This window comes from Pipistrellus hanaki, assembly GCF_964339955.1.
Source record: "Pipistrellus hanaki genome assembly, chromosome: 11".
In the NCBI taxonomy this organism is placed as follows: Eukaryota; Metazoa; Chordata; class Mammalia; order Chiroptera; family Vespertilionidae; genus Pipistrellus; species Pipistrellus hanaki.
Window position 1 is genome coordinate 40,463,218 of NC_140513.1, and position 24,059 is coordinate 40,487,276.

The following is a 24,059-nucleotide window of genomic DNA, read 5'->3' on the forward strand; positions in this document are numbered from 1 at the left end:
TGGACTTCTCAGTCGGAAACTGAAATAAACTGGGCTGCCGCATATGCTTGAATTCCAGGAAAACTACGTGCCGTGTTTTCCCCGAGAAAATGCTTGTAAACCCACGGTGTGTGTGTGTGTATGTGTGCGTGTGTGTGTGGTATATCATGTTTATTCCTTGGACGGGTAATTCCTATTTATTTAAGGAGCCCCAGGAAGCACGATGGCCATATCTTTACAAAAAGCTGTTATTTTGTATTCGGAAGTGTCCATTGACTGACTCATTGTGCTGTTGCTTTCTGTTTATTTATAACCTGCCTTCACCCGGGCATGGGGTGACCCCGTCCTAAAGCCCAGTTTAAAGAATTCCGGACTTCGCCAGCTCTGTGCACCGGGCGGGCGGAAGGTGCGGGTCCCCGCTCCGGCCCCCACGCCGGGCAGCAGCCTCGCAGCTCCGGGCAGATGGGGTTTCCGGCCCCGCTCCGTGGCCGCCCGGGCATCCGCCCGCCCGCGCTCCCTGCTGCCGGGGGTCAGGGCTCGGGAAGAGCGCGCCGGCCGGCGGCCGCATCCGGAGGGCCGTCCGCGGCGCGTCCACACCCTCCCCGCCCGCCGCCCGGTCGCGGAGCCCCGGTGGCTGGGCTCGCCGCTGCGCGGAGACACACTGGGCCCTCCCCCGGCTTATTTCTGCGCCGAAGGTGGAAATGCGGAAGTCTGCAGCCTCCGCGGACAGATGAGGCGGGCGTCCCGCTCGGCCTGCGCGCCGAGGGCAGTGCCCCGCGTCCCCGCGTCCCCGCCGGTTGCGCCCCTCGAGCCTGAAGGGCGGCCCGCGCGCGCGCCATGGCCACGCTGCCGAGCGCGGAGCGCCGCGCGTTCGTGCTCAAGATCAACAGGTAAGAGGCGCCCCGCGGAGCGCGGCCGCACCCTCACCCGCCCGACCGGCGGACGGCGCCGGGGCCGCTCCTGGGGGCCAGCCAGCCCCCGGGTCCCCGGTGTCCGCTGCGGGGCGCGCCTGAGGCCGGGCCCCTCGCCGCTGCGGTGGGCACCTGAGCGCGCACTGGCCCGCGCGTCGGGCTCAGCCAGCTCCTCTCCTCTGAGAATCCCACCCCTCGCGCTTGCGCTTGGGATAATGATTATTTTAAGCTGGTTATTTTTTATGGAGTTCGCTTGGAAGGGCGCATAGTCAGTGTTTACCTAGAGAGCCACCTGCGTCCCTGCTCAGAGCAGCCCCGGGGCTGCCACCCACCCCGCGCGCCTCCGCCGGCGCCGCCCCCACGGGGCTCTGACAGGTGGCGGCCTGGGAGGGTGAGGGCGCCTGTGAGCATGGCCCTGGGATTTCTCTCCAACTGCGCCTTACTTACTTAGATGCTGCTCTGAGAAGGGGCGAGGGAAGAAGTGGCTGAAAGGAGAGTTTTTGCTCTAAGGCAGCTGCTTCAAGACTTCACTTGTCCTGAGTAGGACCTTTTCTTTCCCCTCTCGTTTTATTTTTATTTTTATTTTTCAGAAAAAGTTTGGCTCCTGCTGACATAGCTACTATTTTTATTCCCTGGTCCAAAGGAGCCATGAAGTGGAAAAAGTGATTTTTTTAATTTTAAATTCTCCATTTAAATAAACAAAAGGAATGGCCTGTGGCTGACATTTTTACATTTATAGCGCTCCAGCAAAGAACTAAGGACATGGGCCGAAACCGGTTTGGCTCAGTGGTAGAGCGTCGGTCTGCGGACTGGAAGGTCCCAGGTTCGATTCTGGTCAGGGGCATGTACTTTGGTTGCGGGCACATCCCTGGTAGGGGGTGTGCAGGAGGCAGCTGGTCGATGTTTCTCTCTCATCGACGTTTCTAGCTCTCTTATCTCTCTCCCTTCCTCTCTATGAAAAATCAATAAAATATATTTTTTTAAAAAAGAACTAAGGACATGGATCCAACTTGCCACCCAATTCATAGTCAATATTGTACCAACTAAATGCGAGCATATTTACTGCCCCCACGTTCTCACCAGAGGTGCTTTAACCACTGAAAACTGCCTGACAAGTGTTTTGGAGACATTTTTGTCTTGTCTGAGAAATCTAGACTGGTTAAAAGAGAATATGAAACTGGTACTGAAGGATCAATTTATTATTCTACTGCCCTCACTGCTCTAGGATTTGTTAAGTCTTTTAGCTGAGTCTTTGAAAGGCTGGTTTCATAGGAAATTTATGGGCTGCTAGTGTGTGAAGAGGATTGAAAGAAGGAACCTGTAGTGTAGCTGTGAGCAAACAATTTCTTTTACCTATTTCTTCATCTTTAAAATTATTTCAATTATTAATGTGTACTGTATATTGATGTTGGAGGTCAAAAGGTATAAAGCACATCAGCGATCTCCCTATGGGGATTTTTTTTCTGCATTATGTTTCACAGGAGGGGCAATTCATTTGGGAATTATGGGGGTCAAACTGAAGTTACTGATGGATGTACTAATTGTCATAGCTGCTATTCCTCCATCCTTGTAACTTCGATGTCAGGAAGTGTAACTCGGGCAGAAAAAGACTGTGGGTTGGATGAATTAATTTAAATAAATCATTTCAGTAGCAGCATTGGCAAATTGTTCTGTATTCTGATCAGTGTTAATCTAGAGAGAGCAGCAGGACCTGAACTAATCCTGTAGGTAGTCTTGAAAACAGCAGTGAGATTGGTGTGGCCTGGTTGGAATCAGATCTGCCTGCAGATGAGCTCTCTTACAAGCTAACTATGTGACCATAGACAAGTTATTTAACCTCTCTAAACTTTGTATTTTTTATATTTCAAATGATCATATTACCCATCTTTTATTACTGTTGGGGAGATTAAGTGAAACAGTAGGTACAGAGTGCTTGTCCTGCCTGGTTCAGAAGAAATGTTAGTTATCCTCATCAGCATTACTATCAACTTCATCATTGTGATCATCATCTCTGTTATCACTTCTTTGAGATCCTAAGAAAGAAAGGTAGGAAGAAAAGCTGATGTTGACCACCCATAGGTACTACCTATGGGTGGTCAATTTAAGTCCTCATAAATGAGTGCTTCATATACATCAAGTATATTGAATGTATCATGAATATTTGTCCTTTCATCATCTTTCATCCCTTTCTTCATCCTTCTCCCTTAACATTATTAATAATAAGGATAGACTTTTGTTGAATGTTCTTGTGTTAATACAAGCAAGAATGCTTAATGTAAAGCATTTCTTTTAATCTAAACAGAAATTCTATAAATAAAGTTTATTTTCCATATTTTATGGTTAAAAAAATAAATAAATAAGAAAAGCTGATGTTGGAGAACTTTCTGTACGGAGACCAGTTTGGGTTGGCTGTGGTGATGCCAGTGTCTGGTTGGAGCTGCCTTGGGGTGGATGTTCTCCCTCATAGACTATCTATCTCTGTGCTGAGAATATCAAACACACCCAATGGAATAGAATGTGTGATGCAATCTGACCAAGAAGAGCCCCGCTCAAATATTAAATAAAATATAAAAGTTTCCCTAATCCTCAGGCAAGAAGAAAGACTGAGTGATCCTATTTTGGGGGTTCTTTCTCCCTTTTGAAACATTTTGTGTGAGGGGTTGAAGAGCGGTGCTAAGGAGGTTGGCATAAATATTGTTTAAAGGAGTGGATTAATAAGGATATACCCAGTATTGATAAAATATTAAAATTCACCATTTATTGATCACTTACCATGCCCCAGACACTGTATTACATGTTTAATGGGTTATATCATTAAATCCTTACAAAAAAATCTTATAAGATTCACATGAAGCCTCAGATAGAATAGGGAAATGAAGCTTGGAGATGTAGTTGCTAAGGCCAGGCAATTTTTTCAAGGGCATGCAAGCAGAAGTGGTAGAGCTAAGATTACAAACTGCCCCAAAAACTGTGCTCTTAATTGACCACAAGCTATTTTGATCCATGTATCTTAAGAATTTCCTTTAAAAGCAAGAGGGAATTCATTTTTTTAAAAAAATCATTTCAGTAGCAGCATTGGCAAATTGTTCTGTATTCTGGTCAGTGTTTACTATCTAAACAAACTAACAATGTGCTACTTTGCAATTTTACAGCTGAAAAAGAAAATGTTTTCCCTTTCATGCCTACGTATTATTTTCTTAAACAGATCAACTTCCAAAAGTAAGACAGTGTTGAGATATGGCCATCAGTACACTCAACATGGGTTCATGTTTTCTCACCTTTCTACTCAGAATAATATAAACTAACCCCTAAAATGTTTATGGGATAAAATTAATATGCTTCCTATTGAGGAAATGTTGAAATCTCATGTATTAAATTTTTATTTGTAAAGAGCCTAGTTCTGCCCACACCAACCTCAAGAAAGAGTGAGCATACTTATCTGACGGTAGGAAAAAGAATGTCCCCACAGTTCTCAAATTTTGTGGCTTCTTGCAAGCAGCATTGCCCAGTATGGGGGCAGGGCCAAAGTGAGGAGGAACCTGGGGGTGCCCATCAGTGCCCATTCCCCCACGATTGCACTGGCTCTACATGCGCTTATGGAGCCTACATTTACATGATTTGAAAATCATCATATAAGACTTTTGTTTTGTTTTGTTTTGTTTTAAGCACTAAGTAATTGTATGACTTGTTATACTTAACCATTTCTCTAGAACCCACAGCTCAGGGAGATATAAGAGAAAAAAATCCACCATTGACTTTTTCTGAGCTGGGAGAACAAAATGTAATTTCTTATAAGTATTATATACTTGTCCTTATTTCAGTTTAATTGATACTGGCTTCCTGTGCCCAAAGACTAGATCTGAATTAGGCCATTCATAATAATGTTTGCATTTGGGATTTCAGGCACTGCTGCATTAAATGTCATAATACAGTTTTTGTGTGAGCACCAAGACTTATCAATACCTTTATTTATTACTGGCATTTAGTGCTTTCATAGATTATAAAAAATATTACTAATATTCTGAAAATTCATTAAACGAAGTCTTTTGTTTCTTTCAAGCGCAGAATAGATGTAGAACTTGATCAAATATTAAAAGTAAAATAAAAAACTTGGGTAAAGAGGACAAAAGTTCTAAATGCAGAAAAAACATGAATGACCTTTTGGACATTTAAGATTGAAAGAATAAATGATAATGGCTTATGCTTATATAATGGTTACTTTATGGCAGGTACTGGTCTAAGCATTAGCATATTATAACTCATTTACCCCTTATAAAGTAGGAACAGTACTATCTCCATTTTACAGGTGAAGAAACTGAGCACAAAGAAGTTTTGAAAATTGTCCAAAGTCACAAACAGCTAATTAGGAGCAAAACTGTGATTCAAATGCAGACAGCCTTATTCCAGAATCCTCCCCCTTAACCACTTGACATGCTGCCATCTCATTTTATTTTTTAAAAAAATTGACACTTACTGAGTATTTATTATGTGCCAAGAATTGTGTGTGTGTGTGTGTGTGTGTGTGTGTATGTATATATATATATATATATATATATATATATATATATATATATATATATGATATATATGATATATATATTCAATGTAAATATAATAAGCGTAATATTAGTGAGTGATTTATGGAAGATCAAAACAAGGAGCTAAGAAAACAGATTGCATTAAAAAACAACCTCAATAATTTTGAGCATAAGAACCAGAACAAGGTAAAGGTCTAGAGATTTCCTGAGAAGAATTTGCTCTTTTGTCTGCAAAGATGATGCAAGTATAGCAATATGTATGTATTCATATGTATAATGTATATATGCAATGTAACAGTGCTGTTCTTTTTAAAAATATATTTTTATTGATATCAGAGAGAAAAGTAGAGGGAGAGATAAAGAGATAGAAACATCAATGATGTGAGAGAATCAATGATTAGCTGCCTCCTCCATTTCCCACACTGGGTATCAAGCCCGCAACTTGGGCATATGCTCTGACTGACCAGGAATTGAACTGTGACCTCCTGGTTCATAGGTCGATGCTCAACCACGGAGCCATGCTGGCTGGGCACAGTGCTGACCTTTAGTAGTGATGGCAGAGGGGGATGGCAGCTTTCAGGAATTACTTCATTTGTCTGGTGTGTTCTAGACCAAAGAACAATAGTAGAGGCTTCAGGCAACTGAACTCAAAATTTTGGCTTTTTCACATTCAGAATCATTTTCTCTCAGATTCTTGGGAAAGCCACTTGAATTCTAGGCATCTTGTGCAATTGAAAAGAAAACACCTCCCAGGGTGAAATTTTGAGCTCTGACAATTCACATGTATGTGTGAAGCTAATGTTTACTTTTACATGGAAAAGAAGATAAAATTACATAATGTGATAGTGCTCAGGGGACTAGATCTTCCGTGTCAATCTCCACACAGAGCTAGTGATGGAATGGGATGATGTTTCCATCATTCTTAATAGGGACCTTGAGAAGGCATGTGACAACACTCGGACTTCTTGCTGGAGAAGGCTAAGAAACAGGAGCTCTTCGTTCATTGTAGTGGCCAACAACTGGGTGCTTCTTCACATCTTGCTCAGTGATAAAGGGTTAAAGCAACAGGAGTGTGCTATCTCTATCCCAAAAATGTGCAGTCTAATTTATTACCAGTCAGCAGCCATTAAGGTTCTCTAGGCTCTAGGAAAACACAACAGAGCTTATACAGTGTCGTCCCTGTGCTTCTGGAGTTTGCACAGTAGCGGTACAGTTCTCTGCATTCACAGTCTGGGGGCACACAGAATAAAAACAGGTTGAAATCTCTGCAATTATATACAAAGGCATCCGTATGCAGGGAGCGGTGAAATCAAACAAATGGTAAAGTTAGCATATGATGTAAGACCGTTACATTGTGTCCCTCTGCATTCAGCTCAAATGCAGGACCAGAAAAACAGAAATGGTGGTGGCAGAACCAGAGCTTCTCCTGTCCTTTATTCTTTTCATTCATGTTCATCATTAGAAATAGAAAAGTACCGTAAGCAAACATTTCTACCACAGCTGTTAACATTTGGATGCGTCTCCTTCCATTTTTATAAGATTATATGGCATATACTGCCCAAGTATTTGTTTTTTTATTTTAAAATATGAGTAACTCTCCATGTCAGCCCATGTAGATCTATCTACGTTATAATTTACATAGGTTGTATAAAGTTGCCTTTATTGAATATGCAATGATTTATTGAATTAACTTTCTACTATTGGGCCTTAAGATACTTTCCAATTTTTCATAATAATGTATGGAGCTTAATGGAACAGTCTTACACATACATCTTTATGTGTCAGTGCAAATACTTCCTTAAAAATGTCTAGGAGTGGAATTGCTTGATCAAAAGAGAGAAACACTTTTCAAGCTTTTGCCACACATGGCCAAAGTGTCTCCCAGACGTTATCTCTGTTTACACTCCCATCAGTAGCCTTCAGTGTGATAATTTCCTCACATTCACACCCTGCTGGGTTTTATCATTCTTTTAAATCTTTATTCTGACATTTCCACCCCCTCTCCTAAATGTGTCTGACCTCTTCCTGTTTAACTTCTCTTCCAGGTCCCTGTATGACCTCTGAAGGGGATTAAAGTAGTCATGCATTTCTCCCTTTTCCTTTGCCTTACATACAGCTAAAGATGGTGTTAACCTCTGCCTCTCACTTTCTCTCTCTGTTCATTGAATAGGTGGGTTAATAATAACGGTAGATTGTTCTAGCCACTTAGTTCTTTTTTGAGGAACTAAGAGGACACTCTAGATGTTCAAAAAACAAAATTCTGTTTTAGACTCTAGTTGTTACACTTTCTCTTGCTTTTTACTTTACAATATAGTCCAGTCTGCCCTTCTTTGCATAAATTTTAGCCCCTTTAAAGGCAATGGCAAATAGAAAGTCAGAATATCTGTCTATCCCATATAATAAAAGGCTAATATGCAAATTGTCCCCATGGGTTGGAGTTTGACTGACAGGGAGTTAGACGTACCTTGGCCACCAGGGTGTGGCACAGGACATGGTGGGCGTCAGCAACGCAGTGCTGGCAGCAGACAGCAGTGGACATGCTGCCAGGCCCGCTGGGCTCTGATGAGAGCAGGACTGCAGCAGAATGGTGGAGCAGGTGAGTGGGTGGTGCCAGGCCAAGGGGGATATTAGTGGGGGCCATGATTGGCCCTGATTGCCGGCCAGGCCTAGGGACCCTACCCATGCACGAATTTTGTGCACTGGCCTCTAGTTACAAAATAAGATTCCAGATAGCATAACTCACTGCATTTTCCCTTGAATCAGAGTATAGAGAGATGGACTTATTTCACATTTCTTTGGGATTAGCTTTGGAGTTAACACAACATGTTAGTATCACTCTGCTCAGAAATCTCAAAGGCTTCCTGAAGTTTTTCCTAGCATTTCCATCATACAATGTTTAAAATTCATTGTTCTTCCCTTTGAAAGGCCAAACATAAAAATAGCAGACAGATTACCTAATGATATTCCGGCTAAACTGAAATAGATTAAGAAATGCAGAACTGTAAAACCCTTCTACTTTCTCCCATCTCTTGACTTTCTGGCACACGGATGAGTTAGTAGGTTTGTAAATACTAGGCTGGTTAGTTTGATAGTTCGTTCATTCATTCACTCATTCATTCACTCCAGCTAGTGAGGGTTACTATATTCTAAGTATGATTTGTATGATTTCTGGAATAAGCCAGTATTCAAGCAAGCCAGTTAAATTAGGTAATATCAGTTTGAATTAAAGATAAGATGGGACTCTAAAATAATGAAGCTATGTTTTACATGCCTCTTTAAGTAGCTCTGAAATCAATTGGAAAGAAGAGTTCCAAAAGTGACTTCAGGAAGGCAGCTCTATCAGAATGAACTGGCACTTCTTGTGTGGCATTATAGAGAACAACAGTTATTCAGATGTGTGCATTCTGGGAATGCTTTTCAATCACTCTTAGCATTATAGTCACATTACTCATTTCCTGGGGTGGCCAGGAAATTCTTAAAAAACATTATTTTCTCCATCAGATAAATGTGTCTATGATTTCCATTTGGCCTGAGATAAGCATTTGAGTTGATACCATGTTTATTTTTAAGTAATATGGTTTTAAGTTTGTTTAAAATAAATAAAAGAATAAAGATTGTGTCTTATTTAGCCAGAACATTTGAGTGAGGAAAGTATGTGATTAGCAAAAGAGAGTATGGTTACCTGCTCAGAAGTCTTTATGTTGTTATTTTGGCCTTGGTACGACTGGATGGACAGGCGTGGTTTTTCTCTGTGCAGGGAGATATGGTGCCTGTGTTGCCCCCTACCTCCAATTAGGCAAACTGGGAGAATGCCCACAGGAAGAAATGCTTTCCCCCAGTTTCGGCTCTTCTTCCCCCCCCCCCCCCCCCCCCCGGCTGCCACACAGGGCAGTCCCCAGCCAACATGTCCTTTGGTGGCACCATTAGAGTTCTCTGTACTCAGCTTTCTGCTGTGGACTGAGACCACTCAGGAGAAATTGTGCTCTCGTCAAAGTTATCTACCTGGGGCTCAGGGTTCATTAAGGAGACAAACTAGAGCTGCTGAATGGGTGCTAGTCCTCATGCAGTAATTTAAACTTCAATGACAGTCCCCTTTCCTTTATGTTAGTGGGAAAAGTCAGATTCAAAGTCCACTAAAGTGCACTTTATTCTACCATTTAACCTAAACGTTGTTTCAAGGCAATGGTGACCATCTGTTCTTCTCTGTGGGAATAAGAGTGTCACCTCCCATCCTGGACGGCGTGTAGCAGGTTCGATTCTGGCCAAGGGCACATGCCTGGGTTGCATGTTCCCCACCCTGGTTGGGGCACATAGGGAAGTCAACCAGTTGAGGTGGCTTTTTCACATCGATGTTTCTCTCCCCCTCTCCTCTTTTATTCCCACTCTTCCACTAAAATCAGTGGAAAAAATATCCTCTAGGAAATCTCCTCCCACCTCCCCCCAAAAAAAGGTTGTCACCTCCCTGAGGACAGTTTGGCTGGTTTGCTTCACCTCCTACCCTAGGTGTTTCCCCGAAAATAAGACAGTGTCTTATTTTAATTTTTGCTCTCAAAGATGCGCTAGGTCTTATTTTCAGGGGATGTCTTATTTTTCCATGAAGAAGAATACGGTACACATTTATTGTTAAATGAAAATAAAGGAAATTTATTACCTGTATACGGTATGGTAGTACGGTAGTTGTCAACACAAACCAGACAAACTGTGAATCCTACAGTATCAAGAGTTTACTCATTTATTCAATGACAATCATGTCATCATCTTCTGGAACATCATCATAATAATCCAATTCCTGAATTTCCTGGTGAATTTCTTGTGACTCCATTTCTTTCAGAATCAGTGGACCAAATCTCTCATGTTTAGCCTGGGGGGGGGGGGGACTTATTTTCGGAGGAATGCCTTATATTTCACTCAGAAAGAAACATGTAAATAGGTCTTATTTTCGGAGGATGTCTTATTTTCGGGGAAACACGGTAGTATTTTACTCTTTCATTCGGACTCACTATCTGTTTTCATAGCATCTTTTTAGAAGGAGTAGCCAGCTTACCTATTGTATTTTGTTGCCTATCCAATAATTTCATTCAGCTCAGCAGTAACTTTTTAAAAAATATATATTTTATTGACTTTTTACAAAGAGGAAGGGAGAGAGATAGCTAGAAACATCGATGAGAGAGAAACATTGACCAACTGCCTCCTGTACACCCCACACCGGGGATGTGCCCACAACCAAGGCACATGCCCTTGACTGGAATCGAACCTGGGACCCTTCAGTCCACAGACTGATGCTCTATCCACTGAGCCAAACCGGTTTCGGCTCAGCAGTAATTTTTTTGATTGCCTATGGCTTTCTCTAGGCATTATGAGAAGCAAACAAACAAAACCATAAATGAACCAGTATATGCCCTCAGAATTTAGCTGGAGTAAGCAAGTAAGCATAAATGGAAAAGATGGAGAACATAGGGTATGGTGTTTTCTGGCTGGGTAAGGGTTAATAACAGGAATGTTGACAGAAAGAGGGGAAGATATTGCAGCAGCCCTGAGGGGTGAGGAGGTGAGACTTCAGCCAGGATCTGAAGGACCAGGAGGTGAGTGCCAGGAACTAACCTAATGGGAAGAATAACTATCAGTAAGCAGATGGATTGGAGGGGGTTGAATACAAGGGATAAGGAGGGAGCTTCAGTCATTCCAATATGAGATGATGGGGTCTGGGATTAGGCTGGGGTAAGGAGAATTGGAAAGAAAGGGGACTGCGTCTACAGGTACCTCCAAGGGAATCAGCTGGACTGGAAAAGCAACTAAATATTTATTCACGTGCTCATTTCATGAATATTGAGGGCAGTGTTCTAAGTGCAGAGGATAGAGCTGTAAGACAGACAAGGCTATTTTTCTAAAGGAAGTAATTTTCCAATGGGAACACCATAAAGAAATAAACAAGGAAATATCAGATACAGCAAATGCTATGCAGAGAATGTAAAAGGGCCTGAAGGGGCTGTGTGGATACCTTAGAGAGAATAGTCAAGGAGCACATTCCTAAGGAGGGAACTGTGGCCAAGACAGGGCAGGAGGATTAGCAAGTGCTGGGCTGCTGGGAAACGTCTGGTGTGTTGGAAGAAAAGAAAGACCCAATGAGTGTGTCTGAAGTAGAGTGAACGAGGGAGAGAGGGGAAGCGATGAAGAGAAAAATGGCAGGAACCGAACCACAGAAAGGCTATGTATATCATGGGAAAAGTCGAAATGTTCTTCTAACTGCAGTGGGAAGGTTTTGGAGCAGAGGTGTGGTGTAATTGACTTTTGTGCTTAAAAGATCCCTCTGGTTACCATGTGAGAAATAAAGAGTAGAAGGAAGGAGAGCAGCTGGGAGGTGGTGCAGTGGCCTGGGGAAAGGTTATGGCGGCAGGACCACAGCTGAGAACAGAGGGAGAGAAGCAGTCAGCTCTAAGTGTATTTACAATATTTTAGAGATTGGGCTGGTGGATTGGGTGGGTGTGGGGTAAGGGACAGTGAGAGAAAAAGAGAAATCAAGATGTCTCCAGTGATGGAGCGATGGGTGGAACTGATGATTTTAACAGAGGTTGAAAAGACTGGTGGGTGAGCAGGCTTTTTGGGTGAATCAAGAACATAATTGGGGAGATATTAAGTCTAAGATGCATGTTAGAAATTCAAATGGGATTATCTACTTTGTAGTTTTGTTTAGGAATTTGAGACTCAGGGCAGAGGTCATAGCTGAATATTTAAATTTGCAATTCATTATCATCTGAAATTTTTAAATAAGGAAGGAAAAGGAAATGTTGAAAAACTTATCTTGATACATTTTTTTAAGTCACAGCTATATATATGTATAGTATGATATTTTAATTTAAAAATGAATATGCGTACATCTCACTATAGAGATAATACATATAATAGGGAGGGGACCATAAGGACATATGCACAAATATTTATAAGTGTTATCCTTGGGTAATAGTATTGATTTAGCTATATACTACTATTTCTAAATATATATGAAGTATATGTATATGTATAGTTTTCCAAATTTTCTTCAAAGACTGCTTTTGTAACAAACTAATATTTATAAAAGAGGTAACAACAAAATTGCCATTCAGAGGACACTGGATAAAGATCTTGTCAATGAGAAATTGTGAAAATTAGTAATTAGAGTTACTTTTGGGAGGATGATTTTGTACTTCTTTTACAGAGTTTTTATTTAAGAGAATATAGTAGACTGCACATTTACATATATTTGTTGTCCCTCTTTGAGAGTGGATTTTACTTTCACCTTGTTGAAGGTGATGTGGTCACTTCAAGGTGAAGCTTTATGATCCAGCCTGATCTTTGTCATGTCACCTTTTCCCTATTCTACACAACCAGCAGTACTCCAGACAGAGGCTGACCTGTCAGCCTGCCTTCTCATTTTTGCAAGCCACTCAGATGTTGGGACTATTTGTTAACACAGCATCACTGAGTCTACCCTAACTAATATAGATGAGCATAAAATAAGCAATGTTTTCATTGGGCAGCTGGAGATATAGGCTTAGGGCTTGAATGGTAAATCAGAATGGAAAATACATATTAATTAGGGAGCCATCCGTGAGTTGGGAGTGGGAATGAAAACTGGACACATTTCCTAAGTGGGAAAGCACGGTGGAAGAGAAAAGGAATGGGCGTAGGTGAAGAGTCATCGTCAGTTGGAACAAGAAGAAAGAGTTACAAAAAGAAGAAGAATTTGGCCAAGAGATGGCTGACTAAGGTAGTATTAGAAAAGGAAGCTAACAAAGCAGTTAAAAAGGTCAGATGCCAAAGTATGAGGACAAATAAAGAGCCATTGGATTTGCCTTGACGTGGGTCAGTGTGAACCTCTGAAACAGCAGTTTTTGCGAAGTTGTGGGGAAGGAAGTCGGATTTCACAGGGTGACAGAGGGAGTCCATTCGGAGGAAATGGAGGAAGCTGGTAGAGGACACTCCTTTAAAAAGTCTGGATGAGGCAGAAGAGAAGTGGGTCAGCGGTAACCAGGAGGATCTGACAGAATTTGACTTTCACAGAGATATAATATGTGATGCTGGACACTGTATGCTCTGATCTTAAAGGCCTGCTTATTGTTCTCATAAAATAAGTGTCATGGGTGGATAAAGATAATCAGAATGACCGAGACTGTTTAATGTATAACACCCGATGTTTTGCATTACTACGAAGACTCCTAACAATAAGTAAAACACCCTATCTAGATCTTTTCTTCCTGGGATACTTGGACTCTCTCTTGCATTATCTTTTTTTTTTTTAAACCTTTTTTTAAAAAAAATATATTTTATTGATTTTGTACAGAGAGGAAGGGAGAGAGATAGAGAGTTAGAAACATCGATGAGAGAGAGTCATAGATCAGCTGCCACATGCCCTTGACCGGAATCGAACCCGGGACCCTTCAGTCCCCAAGCCGACCCTCTATCCATTGAGCCAAACCGGTTTCGGCTCTTACATTATCTTTAAGAACATGATAATCTTTCTGTTTTATCATCTGTACATATCTCCTTAAGTTTGAAGTACAAAAAAATTATAGGACAGAGTACCAATATTTTGCTCTTTAACAAACTACCTATTGTGGGTTGATTTGTGTCCCTCCAAAAGATTCCTAAGCCCTGTGAAAGTCATCTTACTTTGGAGATAGGGTTTTGCCGGTGTAATTAAAGTAAAATGAGATCATACTGGATGAGGGTGGGCCCTTAAAAGCAATCTCCGATGTCCATATAGGAAGAGGCACAGAGACACTCAGAGAAGAGGCCAGTGAAGACAGAAGCTATGGTTGATGTTGTACCGCCACAAGCCAGGGAACACCACAGCCCACCAAGAACCACCAGAAGGAGGAGGAAGTAAGGAAGATTCTTTGCGAGGGGCTTCAGAGGAAGCACGGCCCTGCTGCCACAGTTCAGTAACATTATTCCTCCTGATTCTGTGGCAATTTGGGTTGAGCTCACTGAGGTAGTTCTGCTGATCTTGCTGTGGTGGCTCCACTAAAGCTGGAGAGGCTAAGATGGCCTCACTCACCATGTCCCAGCCTTGGTGTTGGCTGTCCCTCTTCACATGGTCTCTTGTCCCTCAGTAATGTAGCTGGGTATTCCTTACATGGTGTAGGCAACTTTCTAAGGGAATGAAGGTGGAAGCTGCAAGGCTGCATGAGGTTTAGCCTAGAACTCACACAGCATAGCTGCTGCCACATTCATTAGTCAAAGCAAGTCACAAGGCAGCCCGGCTTCACAGGGTAGGGAGATGGCCTCAGACTCTTGATGGGAGGAGCTGCAAAATATCTGGCCATTTTAGTTGGTTACAACACCCAACAGAGAAAGTAATCACGTCCCGTTTCAAACTTCACATATTTAAGCAGAAGGTCTTGTCATTCCTAGTAAAGTCAAAATACCTGTTTTACTGGCAGAGAAACTGAGAACAGATTACATGGATTTCTTCAAAGTTACCAGTGAGTCATACTTTGTGAGAGACTCTGTTTTTAGCCCATGGAAGACAGCTATCTGTCAGGAAAAGCTAAACACAGACCTGCCCGGAGGCAGGTGAATGATTGTAATAACTCCTTGGTTTTCTTTTAAATCCCATAATTACATTGATGGAGCCCAGATTGCAGAGCCGACCAGTCCAGAGGCGAAGCAGCAGTTTGAGAAGATCTGGGAGAGAAAGTGCTTGAAAATTGCTGTGTTTGTCAGGAGCAAGATTTGAGACTAAATTCAATGACTAGGAAAAAAGCCAGTGAGCTTTTTATCAAGAGTTACTAAACAGGCTTAGAAATTCAGTGACTGCTGTGGTCTAGTGTTAAGTTTGGGCTGGGAAGAATTCAAGTGAGTAGAAGAAGAGAGAGGAGGAGAGAGGCAGAAACACCAACCCATCAGGAAGACATGTACTATGGACTGTCTTAGAAGGATCACCTTTGGATCTGTCAGGATGGCTTTTAGCTGCTGCGAGGAACAGACCACTTTGTAAACAGTGGCGTACACAAAGTAGGGGCGTATTTCTTTTCTTAGATAACAAGAATTCTAGTGGTTGGCCTTCTAGGCTTGGGAAGGTAGCCCAAGATACCACTGGAGACCCAGATATGTGTCTTTGTATTCTACCATCCTTAGCATGTGGCTCTCATCCTCATGGTCACAAGTGGGCTACCGAAACTATGCATTGCAAGAACATTGAAGACAGGAGGAAGAGGGAAGGCAAAAGAGGCATGGCAGCCAACTTAGCTCCCCTTTAGGAAATGTTCTAGAAACTCATACAATGACATTTGCTAGAGAGATCTCATTGGTTATATCTATGTTAACTCTATCTATAAGGGAGGTTGGCAAGTGTAATTTTGTTGCCTTCCCCAACAAAACAAGGATTGAGTTAGAAGGAAGGGGATAATGCCTATTTGTAGGCAACTCATGGTCTCTGCTGTTATTCCCGACAATTACTGTGGATGTGAATTAGTGACAGAACTTCCATTGTGGCATCATGGCACCTCCACCTCATTAGTAATTATAGCAGATTCAAGCTCATCCAATTCCAGGATCCTGGCCTAATGAGGATGGATATCTGGGATTATAGGTCCAACATTCATCAAGTTAACTATCTACTGTACCAAGTAATACTCAAATCTCCGTGGATTAAGCCCCCTCTACCTTAAAACTTATTTCATAGTCATGTTACAGTCTGATGCACGTCAGGTCGCTCTCCCTCAAGCAGTGACTTAGGGACCCAGGTTGCTTCCACCTTATGGCTGTGCCATCTTGTGAGTTTCAGGTTATTCTGGCATCATCCAGCTAGTGACCCTGAAGAAGGGAGAGTGAAAGATTGTGTATCCAGTTTTTAAACACTTCAACTCAAAATTGGTACATGTCACTTCCAGCCACATTCCATCGATGAGGATCACGAATAAGGTCTATTAATACACAAGGAGAGCTGGGAATATAGTTCTTGTCAGGCAGCCACTTTACATCGACAACTCTTCACCATGAAAGGGGAGCATGAACCCTGGGAGTCAGCTAGCCATCAGTGCTACAGGATCCCAGTCCCAAAGGAGGAGCCAGTAAACATACGTGTCGGCCTGATCTGCTGTGCTGTTGGCAGACAGTTAATAACCATGTGGTCTAGGTCACAGGGAGATGGGTGTGGAGGCTACAAAGGAGCAAAACCCAAATCATATGGCTGAAGTACCTGAGATTTGAGGAGGAGACAGTGAGAATAATTAATCTGTAAGGCAGGGTGGCTTATAGTAGAAAAAGCATTTAAAATCACAGTCAACGACACCAGGAGTGTTGTGTGCAACTGAACACTTTCTAGAAATCCCACAGATGGCTAAGGAGCCAAAGTGTTCAACCATTTCTTTTATTAGATCAATCAGCTTTAAAATATTACAGGAAACACCACAAGATTAAGATTTTTTTTAAACCGAGTTTGAATAATTAACTTAGAATTAATAGTTTATTTGGCAGGAAACAAGATATTTCTGGTGTAAGAGAAAGAAGCATTCTAAAACGTTTACTCCTACTTGCGGAGTAATGATGTCCAGTCCGGGCTCCTCTTCATGACAGGACAGTTTTGATGAGCAGTTGAGTCACTTTCCTTTTTGTGACTGCTTCACTTTGGGTCTGTTGAATCCTCTTGTTTTATTTGCCTCTTAATCGCTTTAATAGCCTGCGAAATAGTCAGCCTTCTTCATGTTAACAGTTGTAGTGATAATAACTCAAAAAGCTCTCACTGCAGAGAGAAAACTGTGTAGATATTCAAGTTGGAGTTTGAGGAGGCAAACAAGTCCGATTCCTGTCCCAATTCTACTCACTGATTCTCAGTGGGAGCATCTTATGCAAATCCTTTAATTTCTCTTTCTCATCTGTAACCAGAAATAATAATACCAAACATCACAGGGTCAAATGAAATATTATCTCTGAGAATGCTACATAAATCCCAAGAGCACCACACACATATTAAGGGAACGACTATAAAATGGGAACAAGTGCCGTATTTCTGCAATTAGTCAATGAGGTGACATGTCATACACCTGGCACAGGGTCTCACTCTTGGTAGATGCTCAGAAAAGTAAAACTAAAGAAGGACAAGGTGAATCCACCTGAAATGAGAGACGGAGAAATGTTAACAACAACAACAACAAACAGCCCTAGCTGGTTTGGCTCAGTGGACAGAGTGTCCACCTGCAAACGGAAGGGTCCTGGGTTTGATTCTGGTCAAGGGCACATGCACAGGTTGCAGACTTGATCCAGTAGGGGACGTGCAGGGGGCAGCCAATCAATAATATTCTCTCATCATTGATGTTTCAGTCTCTCTCTCTCTCTCCCTTCCTCTCTGAAATCAATAAAAATATCTTAAAAATTTAAAAAACAGCCACCACAACAACATAAAATAAGGTTTTAATTCATTTGCAAAGCCAGTCTCTATACAGCACACATATACATGCACATTGCACACACTTAATGGTAAACTTGTAAGGAAGGAGATATAAAGGCAAAAGGGATATTTGGACTTTAAATTTCCCCATGAACTCACATTTTCTGTTACTGAAAGAGATGACAGACAAACCATTGCCTTTTCAAAAAAATAACTTTTATGGAAACTTCTGGCAGCTCTGAAAGACTACAGAGGAAATTTGGTAAAGCCACGCAGGTAATGCATGCCAGGTGATCTCAGGAATGTGTAGATGAGAGATGGGAAAGAAATGAAATGTTGAAGAAGTGGAACCATTGAGGAAAAGAAACAGTTCATCCTGAAGAATAGCAACTAGAGTTATAGATTGAAGACCTATAGGCATGTTTCCTAAAATGAAAAACATGGCTTCTTGTTACAAAAGCTATGTATGTGGATTACAGAAATTCAGAAGTGCACATAAGCAAAAAATTTTTTAAATAAAAATTATTTTTGCTTCTTTGACCTAAAATTAATCAGGATGTTCCCCCCAAAAGTATACACACTTCAACTGCTGACAAGTCACTTAATTTCCCTTGAGATTAAAAAAATTAGTACATTTTTATTCCATAGTAAAGGAAGGAGTAGGTAAGTTTTTTAAAACGTGTTTTATTTTGTTGAATAGCAGCTGCTGCTCTCAGAGAAGGACAACTGGAGCCTTCCCATTAAGTAGTTGTGATGATTCGGGTTTTCCTTCGCCTCTCCTCAAGCACAGCTGCCTCGGCTTGCTACACACAACCTGAAGAACCTCAGAAGAAACATACATTTCATCTTCCTGGGTCCCAGTTTCTTTGAGATAGGCTTATTTGCTAACATTACGTGGTCTGTCCTTTTCTAAATCCTTCGCCTACTGGATCCACTCAAAGGGATGACTGCCAGATTATCCTGGACAAGCAGTTTGGGACCTTAGCCCGTCACAATGACAGCAAGTTGACTATGACTTTTTTTTTTTCTTCTTCAAAATTCTATTTTATTGAGAAGAAGTGGAAAGATCTACTGTGTAATTTGTCTTCATTGACAGGGGAGGACTAATACAAATAAGGAGAAACTGAAAAACCAGTGTTATATTTCCTGTCATGTCAGGAGAAAAGACATAGACACAATGTGATCACTAATAATTAGTTTTAAAAATTTATTCTCGCATTTATGGAGCACTTACTGTGTCCTTCAGGTGCATTATTTTGTGTCAGTCTCATAACAGCCTAAAAGGTTGAGGCTGGTCTTATTATCCCAAGGTGTGGATTTGGAAACTGACACTTAGCAAGGCTGTGCAGTGTATCCAACAACGTGTGAATGGTAGAGCTGTGGTGGGAACCAGGACTAGCTGAGACCAACTCAAGCTCTTAATCACCTGTTATTGCCAACTATAGCTGCCTGTATGCCAATTTTATTATGGCCTTGCCATGGAATTTGTTGAGCTTGTTTTTTCCATATGCCGTAATATGTTTAGTTTTGCCTCAGACAAGTCAGAGGATTCATTTTCAAGAGAGATGGACCGTGTCCATTCTAAACACAACCAGAGGTAGCTTTACAGCAGCTGAAAATCTTGTGTGGTATCTCTTCACAGCTCAAATATTATTTTATGGTGTGTGTGGTTTTTTGTTTTTTTTGTGTTTTTTTTTTTTTTTTTTTCATGAGAGTGGGCCAACATGGACTTGATTTTTCTCTGAAATTAGCTAGGAACAAAGATGCATTTTCAAACTAACAATTGTAACTTTATTTCCCCACCGCACTGTCAAAGCTAGAAACAATTCACTAAAACCACTGCCCAACTTTCATGGGCTTAAGTAACTCAGTGGTATAATGCATGAAAGTTGGATTTTCAGATGGAGGAGAGAATGTTTGGGATGTTGGGAGGTGATCTTTCTATGCTTCGGTGTAACATACATTTCCATTCACATCTGGCCCCTTCAAACCACTGTACCTTTCCACCCCTGAGTGCTACTGATGTTACGAACCACATAGCAAACCCATGATGGAAAGTCACTGTGGGGAGACATCACAGTGTAAAGAAGAGGCTCCACCTGGTGATTAGACTTGAGTTCTAGTGTCTACTGCCAATGAAATTAGAGTTTCAGAAACAAACAAGAAAGATCTGATTGGCCCCCTGAGAGTTTAATATTTATTGGTTGGTATATATATATATATATATATATATATATATATATACACATACATATATATATATATATATATATATATATATATATATATATATATATATTTTAATGTTAAGATTCCCAGGATTCAGGTTTAGGATTCAGGCAATGGAGGAGGCTGCACACAAATGAAAGAGACAATAAAATATTAATTTGGAAATATTGGGGGCCAGGCGGGAGCCCAACTCAAGGGAAAGGACTCCACCCCGTTCTGGCCTTGCCATCCCTTTTATTAAGACTATGGGATACATCCATAGCCTTTAGGCAGGCAATTCCAAAAATAGCCAATCAGCAAGAATTTACATAAAACTAAAAGGTGGAAGTTGCTTTAGCTACCATTATCTCAACTAAAGAGTGGGTGGTTGGCTCTGACCTTTCAGAGCTTCAAGGTTGACCAGCCTTCCTAGTTTCTTGGCCACACCTCTCTGCTAGTGAGGACAATGGGTGGCTTCCAACATGGCATGACTTCTGGGGAGAGAACTGCCTTCACCCTAGTATTCGCATCACCCCACAGTCCTCTCTGAGAGCAGACTCTGTAAACAATGCAAAGACAAGTCACCATCCAAGGCTCCGTCAGCTCAGACTGCAGCCTGTTCCTCCACGAAGGTAAATGAAAAAGGGCAGTGACATTCTATTTATTCCCAGAACCAATCTGACAGCCCCAATAAATTTGCCTTTTAAATTGAATATATCAAACCTTTTTTTTCTCTATTCCTGGTTGGTTAGAGTGTATCTCATCTGCCATGCCACTTTTGGCCTTTTTAAGATTATCCCATTACTTTTAATTATAGCATCAAGAAAATGCATAACATCCAGGAAACTCTGTAAAGTTGCCATTGGCCCAAAGGCCCTCTCTCTTATTTTAGAAGACAGACTTTGTAAGGAGGAGACATGTCATGTGACCCTCTGAACTTGCTGACTGTATCCCCCCAACTAAGGATCATTTAGATTGCCATTAGGTCCTGGCACAAGCATTTACCAGATCCTGCAGAGCACACGGGGTTGTGAGGGCAAGAAGGGTTGGGTTGTTTATTATTAAACTGACAGGAAATAGCCAAGGCTCAAGCACTACTGCTTTCAGTTGGGCAAAAGAGGATAAATTAATTGCTTTGTAGACATTCCCTTCTGCATTCTTTAGAGAGAATTTTTCCATGTGAGCTAAATGATCAAAATGGGCAGTTTGGGGCTCAATAGCTTTGACATTGTCCCCTGAAGGAAGGAAACCATTAAAGCAACTGATTTCCTGTGAGAAAAGGCTATTTATAATAATCTATCTACTCTACAGAAAATACAGTAGACTCCTAAAAACACTGATGTAATATTGGGTTTTTCATTGCTGAGAGTCCCTCATTTTTTTTTCTTCAATGCTTCCCATGTTTTAGGAACAAGATTTACTTATCTGGTGCAATCCCAAATGCATCCAAGTACTATCATTTAGCAATGAACAACATCTAAGGGGCATAAAGAGGAGGAAGGACAATTCAAGAAACTGAAGACAAGTTGACTAGTAGAGTTGATAGTATGTGTATAATCCCAGAGTGGGGTTGTATGAAGGATGGAGTTGTATCAGTGTCTGATGCAGCAGAAAGGTCCATTTAAAACAGGACTGGAAAGAGGTCATCCTTGGTTGTGTCAAGGACAGCTTCTGTGGAGGATGGATGCTGAGTACAGGATTAGGGAGTGCGAGGGAGTGGAGGAAGTGGAGGCCGGCTGGCAGGGAAAGGGGAGAGATAGGAAGCTGGAGGATGAAGGTTTTCTTTGCTGATGATAGTGAGTTGACCCGGTTTCTAGGAAGAAGTAAGGAATCTGGGGATGGAGAGAGCTAGTGAAGATAATTTATTATTTTACTGCTTATATTTTGTTTTAATGCTTATGTTTTTAATATATTTTTATTATTGACTAGAGGCCTGATGCATGAAGATTCATGCAAGAATGGGCCTTTCTTCCCCTGGCTGCTGGCACCACCTTCACTCTGGCCAGAGCCGCTTTTCTGCTTTCCCATGCTGCCCAGAGGCCTGGAGTGGTTGGGATGGTGTGGAACCCCTGCTCAGTGCCCACATATGCAAATTAACCTGCCATCTTTGTTGGATTGATTTGCATACTCACTCTTGATTGGCTGGTGGGTGTCATGAAGGTACGATCAATTATCATGCTACTCTTTTATTAGATAGATAGTATTATAGATAGCTCCCATTTTCCCTCCTTTTACTCCCTTTATTCTAGGATTTTTTTTTTTTAAATATGGACAGTAAAATCTCAGACATCTCTCATAGCAATATTCTTGCCCATATGTCTCTTAAGGTAAGGGAAACAAATGATTAAAAAAATAAAAAAATGGAACTACATCACACTAAGCAGCTTTTGCACAGCAAAGAAAATCATCAACAAAATGAAAAGGGCACTCACTGTATGGGAGAATATATTTGCCAATGATACATCTGCTAAGGGGTTAATTTTCAAAATATGTAAAGAGCTTATACAACTCAACACCAGGAAGACAGACAATCTAATTTAAAAATGGGCAAAGAACCTGAATAGACACTTCTCCAAAGAGGACATACAGATAGATGGCCAATAGACCTATGAAAATATGTTCAATGTCACTAATCATCAGAGAGATGCAAATTAAAAACACAGTGAGATATCACCTCACACCTCTCAGAAATGGCTATCATCAGTAAATCAATAAACAACAAGTGTTGGTGAGGATGTGGAGAAAAGGGAACCCTCGTGCACTGTTCCAGCTACTTCCTCTACCTTCTCCATCCCATATTCCGGAAAAATACTTGGTGCATGAACAGATTTGGGTCTTCAAAGGGTTTCGCTTTTGTTGAGCTTGAGATTTGTTTTTTTTGGCAATACATACAAAAAAAGAGAATTGTAGTTGATGAAAAAGCAACCTTCAATAATTGCTCTTCAATCTTTTTTCCCACTGCTAATGTGGGTATTAGAATTTCATTTGGAACATATTTCAAGACTACTCACCCATGGGAGGATTAATGATATTGGAGCTGGGTTCAAAGTCTCAGTGACAAGCCAAAACCTGTTCTCAGTAGGCAGGGTAAAGTTTAATATGCCTTCTTGGGAAAGCTTTCACACAGTAAGCTTTCCGTTGCTAAGCTGCTGGAAAAGGAACAAGTCAAAAGTTTAACTCCTATCGGAACGTTTTTACGGCAAGTTACTTGGCCTTTCCTGGCCTTCGTTTCCTAATTTGTAAAGTGGAGATAATAATGCCTACCTCAAAGGATTGTTGTGAGGATTAAATGGGCTAATTAAGACAGTTCCTGCCAGAGAGGAAGCATTCATTGTGTGACCTAGCATTGTTAATTGTAGTAACAGTAGCTATACATGGTAGTAAGCTTTTCTAAGCTATAATGATTCTAGATACTCTTAGGTTAACTCAATTAATGGTTAATTATTTTTAAGGAGACACCACAAAGTATGGAGAACAAGGAGGTCCTTAGCAGATCCAAGAGTAATTTTTTCTTCCTTTCTTTTTTTTCTCCCCTGCCAGCATTTACAAACCGCCAATTTCACATGCAAATCCAGATTTCCAGTAACACGAGGCGTATACTCCTACGTGGCAATGACGGCCTGGAGTTGAGTAGTCCCTCACATTTCCCAATGGGTCTGTGATCTTGGCTTTGCCCTCGTTAATGCCAATCTCTGCTGCTAGGCATGGGCCCAGGCCTTCCACGTAAGGCTGTGTAGGTTGCTCACTGCATAAGATACCTAACTATGAGGTCAAAGAGAGGCTGAATTCCTATAGTCTGGCAAAGGCAACTCATATAGCCTGACAGGCCTGAGACTCCAGGTCTCTCTCTTTCCCTCTTTGCTCTACCTGCTCCTCTGCCTCCTCTGCTAGTCCTGTTGACATTTTCCCTTTATGGCTTCTGCTCACTCGTGGCTTCTATTGCTTTACAACATCTGCTTATAGCCTCCTCTCTGTGTGTCTCCATGCTTGTGCCCACCCACCATGTTTAACAGGGTCAACTAATTTGCCTAAGATCAGACAATTAGTATGTGATGA

The 24,059-nt window shown here is 41.5% G+C and overlaps 1 protein-coding gene across 1 annotated transcript in view; it reads left to right on the plus strand.

Moving 5' to 3' along the window:
- The first annotated feature begins 511 nt into the window (after positions 1-511).
- The window catches only part of DOCK8 (dedicator of cytokinesis 8), a 189,039-nt gene continuing 165,491 nt past the window's right edge, over positions 512-24,059 (plus strand). The window contains exon 1 of the mRNA XM_084899448.1: positions 512-869. Within this exon, the coding sequence (XP_084755574.1) occupies positions 817-869 (53 nt within the window). The 5' untranslated portion in view covers positions 512-816. The remainder of the gene's footprint in view (positions 870-24,059) is intronic.